Source organism: Orcinus orca, chromosome 14 (genome assembly GCF_937001465.1).
Source record: "Orcinus orca chromosome 14, mOrcOrc1.1, whole genome shotgun sequence".
Classification (NCBI taxonomy): Eukaryota; Metazoa; Chordata; class Mammalia; order Artiodactyla; family Delphinidae; genus Orcinus; species Orcinus orca.
Window position 1 is genome coordinate 90,325,829 of NC_064572.1, and position 10,028 is coordinate 90,335,856.

The 10,028-nt window shown below is 60.4% G+C and overlaps 1 protein-coding gene across 1 annotated transcript; it reads right to left on the reverse strand.

Moving 5' to 3' along the window:
* Nucleotides 1–3,581: 3,581 nt before the first annotated feature.
* Nucleotides 3,582–7,481, reverse strand: FUOM (fucose mutarotase). Its single transcript, XM_012531555.3, has 6 exons — nt 7,425–7,481; nt 6,611–6,770; nt 5,139–5,209; nt 4,843–4,941; nt 4,186–4,259; nt 3,582–3,911 (listed from the first exon to the last, which is right to left on the reverse strand). The coding sequence occupies exons 1-6, from the start codon at nt 7,479–7,481 to the stop codon at nt 3,836–3,838; spliced, it is 537 nt and encodes a 178-aa protein (XP_012387009.2). The 3' UTR covers nt 3,582–3,835.
* Between the last annotated feature and the right edge of the window lie 2,547 nt (nt 7,482–10,028).

Sequence of the window (10,028 nt, forward strand, 5' to 3'; positions counted from 1 at the left end):
CGTGCTCAGGGGGACGGCAGGCAGGTGCACAGGTGAGTGGGGGTGGACTTGGGCCCAGCCTTTCTGTCCTCATTTTCTGGGCAGTTGCCGGCGCTCTCTAAGGTGACCAGTCCTCTGACACGGCCTGGCTCAGCAGGCCTGATGTTGCAGACGCAGGTATAGGGTCACTGGAATTTTCCACAAGTTGTACATGTGCTGGGGTGTGTGCAAGTGCAGGCGGGGTTTCTGTGTGGCAGTCGCGCTCCAGCATCGGGCGGGAAGCACTTGGTACCTGAAACTTCCCTGCCGCCCAGACTGAGCCTGCTGGGGGCTAAGACAGAACGAGGCTCCCGGCTGCTCCAGAGGCCGTGGGTCTGTCCTGGGGACCTCGCGTGCCCTACAGCTCCTATGTCACCCCACGGGTCCCAAGCTCCTGGAGGCCTCAAATGGCAGCCTCACCCCAAGATGCGCTGCTCAGAGGCGTACATGCCTCCCGGCTTCGAGGCCCCACAGACAGAAGCTCTTTTGCCCCCAGTACCAACGAGGAGACTGAGGCCCCAGCGGTGACCTGCTCAGACCTGAGGTCGATGGTGGCCACGGCCCTGGGCAGCCCAGGGTGGTGTTCGTGGCCAAGTCTCTCTCCAGCCCTGCTGGAGCCAGGTCCCCAGTGGGCACTGCCTGCCCCGAGGGCACAGCCGGAGACCCACAGGAGCAGGGAACTTGGGGGTGAGCAGGAGACACTGGCAGAGGCCACAGGCCAGCTCAGCCCCCTGTGACGCCCGCCCCCCAAACTCCCATGCGCACTGCCGCTGCTCACCCCTTCTACGGAGGGTGCTGAGCGTGGATCCCCTGCCTCTGCTCTCCGGCGTCACTAGGCAGTACTGCTTCTGCAGAGTGACCGCTGCTGGGTGAGGCATCCAGGCAGGGAATAAGACACCTGAGGTCCTTCCCGGGAGCCGCAGCCCTGGCTCCCCTGATGTAGTGTTCCTGCCGGGGACCCGGGATGCTGCACCTGCGTCTGGGGGCACAGGCTCTTGGCCAGGCAGTGCCCAGCGACCCTCATCCCCACACACCTGAGCCACAGGGCAAATGTGACCCACCACACCTGTGGAACGTTCTTCTTCAGTGGACGGCTGGCAAGGGTGGTCTGTGCTCTTCCCTGAGTCTGAGCATTGGGCTGAACCCAAGACCCTTCTGGTGGGCACTGGGGCTCCCCAGCAAGAGCCTGGACTAGTGGAAAGTACTGTCATACTGTGACTTACAATCAGAAATGTGCGCGGTCTTCATCCCTGATGCTGGCGCCGAGCTCCTAAAACCCTTGGAATTTCCCGAGTGATGGGCGTGATAAAGTTGTCCTTTGCTGTGTGACGGATGTGACTCTGGGAAGGTCCCTAAGGATGGGGTCGGTTGCAGGGAAGTGACCAGGAATAGAGATTTGGAACCTCCAGCCCCACACCCAGACCTCGGGGAGGGGCGAGGGGCTGGGGGTCAGATCAGTCACCAGTGGCCAGTGACTGAATCCAACAGCCTGCGTAGTGAAGGCTCCACAGAAACCCAGGAGGATGCGTCTGGAGAGCTTCGGGGTGGTGAGCACGTGTAGGTGCGGGGAGAGGGGCGCTGGAGAGGGCACGGAAGCCCCTCCCCGTACCTCGTCCACCTGGCTGGTCCTGAGTCCTATCCTTGTAGGATAAGCAGTGATCTAGGGAGTGAATGTTTCCCTGAGTTCTGTGAGCCGCTCTAGAAAACTAACTGAGACTGAGGAGGGGTCAAGGGAACCCTCTATCTACAGCCAGTCGGTCAGAAGCCCGGGTGCCCCCCTGGACTTGGGACTGGCATCTGGAGTGGGGGCATCGCGGGGGGCAGTCCTGTGGGACTGAGCCCTGAACCTGCGGGATCTGACGCGTCCCCGGGCAGGGGGTGTCAGAACCAAGCGGACTGCAGGACACCAGCTGGTGCTGAGGGGCTGCCTGGTGGTGGGGGGAGCCCCCTGCCCTTCCCCCCACGACACATAGTGGAATTGGTGACCGGAATCATTAAACACCCTAGTGCCAAAATGGGCAAGAGATTGACCACTCATGTCACCAAAGAAAACAGAAGGCACACACACCCATGAGATGTTCAACGCCATTAACGGTCAGAGAACTCACCGCTACAGTCCCCTTAGAGCGGCTCACGGGAAAGACGGGCAGCCAGGATGAGGGCCAGGGGCTGGAATGCACATTCCCAGGGCTGGGGATGTAAACCAGCTCAGCTGCTTTGGAAACGGTTTGGGAGTTTCTTACAAAGTCACACATACACACGCCCTACGGCCGAGACTTGACCAGAGGTGTTTGCTCCAGAAATGAAGGCTCGTGTCCACGCAGACTTGTGCGGGTACGTTCACAGCAAGCTTATCTGCGATAGCCAAGAGCTGCCTGGATGGAACACAGCAGCGTGTGCACAGCAGAATCCCGCTCTGCAGCAAAGTGGAATCATCGATGCACACAGCGCACGCAAACACACACACCCCACCCCACCGCGAGCACGCAGAGGGCATGCACGGCCTTCCACTTACACGGAGTTCTGCAAAGTGCACATTGACCAGCAGGGAGGGGGGCGGACCAGTGAGGGCAGGGCAGAAGGGGGGGATGGAGGTGCTGGTCCAACACCCAAACGAATTTAACTGAATGCTTTGAACGTGAACAGCTTACTGACTGCACGTCAATTCAACCTCAATAAAGCTGCTTCAAGAGGCCCGTGTGTGGCTGGAAGCGGCTGGCCGTGGGGTCAGGGGTCTGAGATCAGCCCCGGCAGTGGCGGGCCCAGAACGTGGTCCCTTCCCCAGGCTGAGCCCCAGACCTCCGCCCAGTGGACCTATCTGCCTTCCAGGCCCACCAGCCTCCCCCGAGCCCTGGGGATCCCTGGTCATCCCAGCTCCCACGCCCACGTGCTGTGAGAAGGTCTGGAGGAGCAGGGAGAAGGCCCTCAGGGAGGGACCCTGTGCAATGGCCAGTGGGAACCCCGCCCACCCCGGGAGACCCAGTTTGAGAACATGCCGGGAAGCCGTCACAACCTCGCAGGCCCCCTTTGCCTGGGTGCCTCGCGTCCTCCTGTCCTCTACCCGCCGCCCCGGCCATCCCCAGACCCACTCGGGCTCATGCGTATTCAGTAGGCGCTCAGCCACCAGAGCGAGGGAACACAGGCACCGGGCCCAGCGCCCCCCACCCCAGCTGACGGTGTGGTCAGCTCCCGGAGGCTCCAGACCAGTCTCTGGGGCTGAAGGAGCAGCCCTGGTCCCCTCTTCAAGGGCCACCTTAGTGACTGCAGCCCACTCAGGGCTGCTTGGGTAGCTGATGCACCCACCCCCAGGCCCCCTTGCCATGTGCTGCGTCACCCAGGCCCCTGCCCCGGCCCTCTGTGAGATCTCCCCACGCGAGGGTCTCGACCTGTGTGAACTCTCATCCCAAACCCAGGGACTTGCCAAGTCAGGTGACCCAAACCTATCGGGAGGAGGGAGGCCTTACTTCCCACCTGAGGGTTCACCGAGAGTGGGTGGGGTCTGCCCTCCGGGGAGCCCACAGCCGCTGTTGCACTCAGCACAAAACAGGCCTTTGTGAGTGAAGATGGAGCTCCTGTTTAAACCTTTGGACTGTATGTTGGCAAGTCACTGCACTTTTCCATCATTTTCCTGAACTGGGATAATGCCAGCCCTGGTCAGCAGAGGCCCCCCCAGGACCCGCTGGGCCCCTGGAGCCCCTGGCTGGGTGAGCTTTGAGCGCTGCCGGGCAGGGCCAGGCCAGTTCATCTGCCGCTGGGCACGCCTGCTGGTGGCGGCGTCGGGTTCAGGGTTCCAGATCCCTCCCTGGGCGGGTGGTCTTCAACAGGCCTGGAACAGGGCATCGGGGGCCGGCAACCCCTTCTTGAGGATGAGGTTTCCGTAGAGGGCCGCCTCCCTGCATAAGGAGCAGGCTGAGTGCCGAGCTGGGATGGACAGGACTGGGGTGCCCAGAGCCCTGCTCTGCCACCCACCCTGTGCACTTTCAGCAAATCCCTCGGCTCTGCCATTCCCCGTGGGGCATCTAGTCTCCGATGGGGCAGGGGCTGAGTAGAGGGTGGGGAGGGCTCTGCAGTGGGAAGGGGTAGGGGCCCAGGCTCGGCCCAGATGCAGCCGGACCCAGCCAGACCCAGGAGGACCCAGTGGACCCAGCAGGTCCAGCCAGAGTTCACCCAGTTGTCACAACAGCAACAGCCTTTCTGGTCCACTCATAAAACTCCAATCTCTCTATCGTGGCCAGGGGGCTCTGGAAGGCAAGGGGGGCGGCTGAGGGCCCCAGGCCCAGTGGGGCATCAGCACATTCTCCAGGCTGGGGTCCCCAGGACGCTGGGCTCCTGACCTGCGAGGGCTGGGCGGACAGGTGCACAGGGGGCTGTGGTGGCCGCCTGCCTGGGGCCCTTGAATCGTCTGAGCTGCCCTGGGGGTCGGCGTGGGGCTGCTGTCCAGGACAGGAGCCCCAGGTCCTCTCTTCAGGAAGGTCCTGCCCAAGATCTGCTGGTGGGTGGTGCCGGGAGGACAGGCCCGGCCCCTTGAAGGGTGGGGGGCTGACAGGCAGCATTGGGCCAGGCCTCTGACCACAGATGGGGCTCCCCGCTTTCCCCTGGCTCTGCTCGGACAGGCTGGGGTGGGTGAGGACCCCCGGGCAGAGATAGGTCAGGGTCCTGGAAGGGAGCGGGGAGGCCGGGGCAAGGGGTGGCCATACGCCCGGGTAGAAGCTCGCACAACCATGGTGCAGGGTTCGGGGGGGGGCCTGTCTTTCACTTCTCTCGGGACTCCAAGGAGGCACAGAGGATCCCTGACCCCTTTCCTGGTGGGGATCTCAGGCTCACCGCACAGCCGGCCCTGGAGAGGATGGATTGGTAGCTTGGCCACACTGGGGTCTGCAGGCCCCTCTCCCTGTCGCTGGGCACCAGCTCCACGACCACAGCCTGGAGACAGAGCGGGGTCAGCTCTGTGGCCCACTGCTCCTGCCCCGGGTGCCTCCAGGACCCTTTGTTGGGTGACAGTTCAGGGCTCCTCTGGTCAGGCTCAGGGGTCTTTGGGGACACGGGTCCTGCCCCTACCCAAGGCAAGTGGTCCCCCTGAGTTCTGGCAAAGGGTAAACTGAGGCCCAGAGCAGCCTTACCGGGCTCTCCATGTAGCAGTCCAGTGGTAGCGGCTGCAGCACAGCCTCCAGGCGCTGAGGGATGCCCAGGCCTGAGGGCAGAGTGCCGACCTCAGACGCCGCCGTCTCCCACCCGGCCACCTGCTGTCCGTGGGGTGACACTTATTGAGGTCACATTGGTGTCTCCCCACCCTGGCCACGGCACCTGTCACTGTCTTGGCCCTGCCCATCCCCCTTCACTCTACCACACGGGTTGTTGTTGGTGACCCCCAAACACTCGTCCACCAGGAGGGGCACCTGGGCCACCTCCTTGAACCCAGAAGGGCCTGGAGATGACCTCCTTGTGACGAGGACAGTGGGGTCTGGAAGAAGGCCCCTCTGGCCCCAGGCTGCCCCCAGACCTGCCCCACTTGGCTCCAAGGGCCCCTGCTCTCCCGAAAGTTGGTTTCTGATTGTTAAGCTAACGCGCCCTCATTGTACAAAACCAGGAAAAACAGAAGCCCAGGAAGAAAAAGAACCGGCTGTAATCTTACTACGTAAAGGAAACCCTGCTACTGTCGGAGTGCATCTCCTTCTGCCGTTTTCCCTCGTTTCAGCAAGGTTAGACTTTTCTGCGCGTTGGACGCTGAGTGCTAACTGCTCGTTTGCCGGGGGTGGGGGGGGTGTCACTTCTGGGGGCTGCACCGTGATTCACTTATGCCTTCCTTCTCTTCCACCATTTGGGCCTTTCTGTGGCCCACCCCGCGGAAAGGGAGGAGAGCACCTCGGGTTACCTGGCTCAAGGTGTAAACCGAGGCACAGCGGGCTCAGCTCCCTGAGCAGGGGGGGAAGCTGGGGCCACCAGGTCGGGAGCGCCCTGTCCAGGGGGCTGCGTTTACCCCACATTTCACATCTCTGTGCCTTTAGTGGCCTGAACTCTGCAGGGAGAGTCGTGTTCCTGCCTCACAGCATTGCTGGGGGTGGAGGCATCCAGGCACAGCCCAAGCCCAGCCCATGCCCCCCGTTACACTCAGGACTGCTAACCCCTCTCTTACTGTTACCTCCTGGACCTGGCTCCAGGGCCCTCCCAGCCTCACCTCCCACTGGCCCCTGGGGGGATGAGAGGGTTTTAAGAGACGGAGTGTGCGGACACCTGGAACGTTTGGGGCCCGGTCACGAGTAGTGGGATTCTAGAGCAGAGCAAAGGCTGAACACCTGACCTTCCTGACCAGGAACCGCTGCCCAGCCAGCCAGGACGGTGCCAGGCCTTAGCTTCCCCATTTGTAAGAAGACACCAAGTGGTGTGTGAGATGGGGCAGGAGGCCCAGGCTCACTTCTGGGGGCTGGGGGCTGCAGGGAGAATCCTGAGGGTCCTGGCACTGAGATTTCCTGGGTCACTGGTGGGTTACTGAGGAATTGGTGGGGGTAGGAGCAGAGCTGCAGCACCTGGGCAGCCCAGAGGCCGGATGACAGCCCACCCTCCCCACCAGAAGCTCTGCGCCCGCGGCGCTCACCGATCTCATCTCCGTGCCCCATCCGCGCCAGGGCGTAGAGCGGCTCGGGGGACGGCAGCGCGGGGAGGCCCTTCAGCACCACCCTGCTGGCTGGGCCTGAGAGGGCGGGGCGGCCACGAGGGACGGGGCCGGGGAGGGCGGGCCGCGTGTGGGGTGGATCCTGGAGGGGAGAGGGGCCAGAGGGGGCGGGTGCATGTAGGGGCGGGGCCCGGCGGGAGATGGGCGCGGCCTGAAGGGAGGGTCCCCCGGAGTGCGGAGGAGTTGGGGTTGCCTGGGCCGCCTCGGGGCGGGGTCGACCCCAGCCCAGCCCCGCAGGCGCCGTCTTTCGAGGTCTCGCTTACCCGGCCAGGTCCAGGACCCGGGCACCCATGTGTTTGTGTTGGAGCTCCCCAGCGCCCTCCGTGCGTGAAGGCCTCCTCTCCAGCCCCCGTTCCGCCCCCAGGCCTTGGGGACTCGTCCCCCACCCCCTCTAGCCCGCAGGGTCCGTGGTGCCCTGGGGTGGGGAGGGCTGGGTGGCGGCACAGGGAGGATTTACTTCTTCACCCAACACTGTTCACACTGGAAGGACCCTGAGGACAGGTGGGTGCGACCTCTGGGCAAGAGGGTGTGCTGAGAGCACCCCTGCGCTGTCTTCCAGGCGTCAGCCTGCTGAGACTCCTCAGGTACCTGGCTAGGGTGCCGCACCCCTGCCCAGGGAAGCAGTGCTCTGACTCCCCGTTGGGGCCCCAGCGACCTGGACTCCACAGGACCCGCCCCACTCCCGCCCCCACGCCCCCCAACACTAGGTGTCTTAATTTTGCGGGGGAGAGGTCACCTTCAGCTGGCCAGCTGAGGTGCATATAAAAGGAAGGATTTCAAGGAGCCCATACATCTTGCATCTTCCCATACATAGGAAAGCACTAAATTCATTAACTTGAGATGTCTGGTTTTCTTTAATTAGCAGTAATATTTTGCTGTTCGGACTACCTGGTTTTTTGTTTTGTTTTGTTTGCAAAAACTCCTGTACATACTGGCTCCTCCTGTTACCCGAAAACTGGGTTCACCTCTCGGTGGGTGTCGAGCCGAAAGACAGCCAAGCCAGCAAAGGTGGGGAGAAGGAAGAATTTATCACAGCAAATAAGGAGAGCACGGGGGCCTTCCCAAAGCAGGGTCCCCCCCAGCAAAACTGGGGACGTTTTAAGCTAAGGGCACATGCATATTCAGGAAGGGGCTTGAGCAGAGAATTTAGCATAAAGTTGGGGCAAAGGTCAGGTCGACAGAGTCACGTCTTTGTTGATTTAAGTCAGGACGGTCAGCATCACCATTCCACCCTCCACCTGGGTAGGGACCTTAGTTCCTGCACAACTCCAGGTATATTATTATGTTTATCCCTTGAGGAGGACCTAGGACTCTGCTTTATCACTGCCTTTTCTCTGTCCCTGTGTTCCTCTGTTCGTTTAACATCACTGATTACTGAGACCTGTTCGAGGGCAAGCACCAGGGCCAGGCTTAGACCACAAAATGGCACAGGCCAAAACGGTTCTCATATGTTCAGAAAGCCATTCCTGGTTCTCTTTCTCCGGGGACCCCCTGCCCTATCTGCTTACACTCCCTCACCTCTTCGGAACAGTCCCTGAGAGCTGAGAGGCTGTATCCTGGGCTTAAGTCCTCAGCAAGTCCACCGAATAAAGCATAATTCTCAATTTTTAGGTTGTGCATTTATTTCAGTTGACAGGTATGATTGTGTTTTCCCAAAATGGCAGCACTGCCGCCATGTTGTATCTGACACGCCACAGTGAGTGACGCGCCTCCCCTGAGGCGGGTTTGTCCCCTTGCTTGAACCAGGTGGACCTTTGTGTAACTGCCTCCAATAGAATGCTTCACATGCTGCTGCCTGGCTTCTGGGGGCAGGTCATAAAAGGCAGTATAGTGGGACTTCCCTGGTGGCACAGTGGTTAAGAATCCGCCTGCCAATGCAGGGGACATGGGTTCGAGCCCTGGTCCAGGAAGATCCCACATGCCGTGGAGCAACTAAGCCCGTGCGCCACAACTACTGAAGACCGCACGCCTAGAGCCCGTGCTCCGCAACAAGAGAAGCTGCTGCAATGAGAAGCCCAGGCACCGCAATGAAGAGTAGCCCCCGCTCACTGCAACTAGAGAAAGCCCACGCACAGCAACGAAGACCCAACACAGCCAAAAAAAAAAAAAAAAAATGGCAGTATGGCTTCCTCCTGATTCTCTCTTCAGAACACTTGCCCTGGTGTTATAATCAAATGCATCCGATTTTCTCCCGAGGAGACAAAACCAGTTAGACAAGCACAATTTAATTTAGTTTATTTTGCAGGACAAGAAAGGTCAACTTGACCTGGGACAGTTCTTGTTTATGCTTCTGAAAATCATAAGCAAAACTTAAACAGTTCCCCCAACTGGCGTGGGGTAACCACTAGCCAACTCTCTTTCATTTAAGAAAATTCGAATCTTGTAACCAATCACTATAAAGAATCACTGCCCTCACACTACATATGCTGCTTTGTAACAACATCCTCTGAGCCTCATCCCATGTTTTGGTTTGAGTACTCCTGGTTTGCAAACTGTCTTTCTGGTGTGTGCACAATACACTTTTACTAATCTCTACCTAAGTAATTTGTTAGTTTTCCTTTTGTTTTTTGTGAACTTCTGCCACTGGGAATGCAGACACGGTGCTGGCAGGAAGCCGAGGGAATGAACGTGGTGAGCCCTCCTGTGGGCATTCGGCCCACAGCCCCAGCTCAGCCCAGTGATGCTGCATCAACCACCAGGCCAGGGAGCGATTGCTCAGGCGGGGCTCCAGCTGAGGCCCCAGACTTTGTGGAGCAGAGACACGCTGACCCATGGCGGCCTGTCTGGATTCCTGACCCACACAAACTGAGAAAGGAGAACTGATGATTGTTCCTGTAAGCCACCGAGTTTAGGGATAATTTATTATGTGGCAGCAGCTGACTAATGCAGGTGGCTCCTGTGCCCTGCCGAGATGTCACCAAAAGCCCTGCTGACGCTGCCCTTGGCCTTCAACCCTGTGTCTGCTCTCTCTCTACCCCGCTCCACACATGCAGGCTTGAGTGCAGACCCCAGTGCAGATGCCCGTGCCTGCACCGGCTGGATCATACCCCCGCTTAAGAACCCCAAACCTAACTTCACTGCCCAGCCTGCAAACGGGCTCTCGCTCAGGCCAGCTGGCTCTCAGCCCTCCAGGCTCTGGCCCTCCTTACGGGGCTGCCCGGTTTGCCTGCCGGCCACCTGAGTACTTACTGCTGCCTGTGCTGCAGGAAACAGCCCAACCCAGAGCCTGGACAGGCCAGGCTCTCTCCCCTCGGAGCCCGCCCCCTTCCACCTCATTCCCAAATGGACCCTCAGCCCTGCGGTGACACGCCCGGAGGCCTGGCAGCTCCTGCGGAAGTTC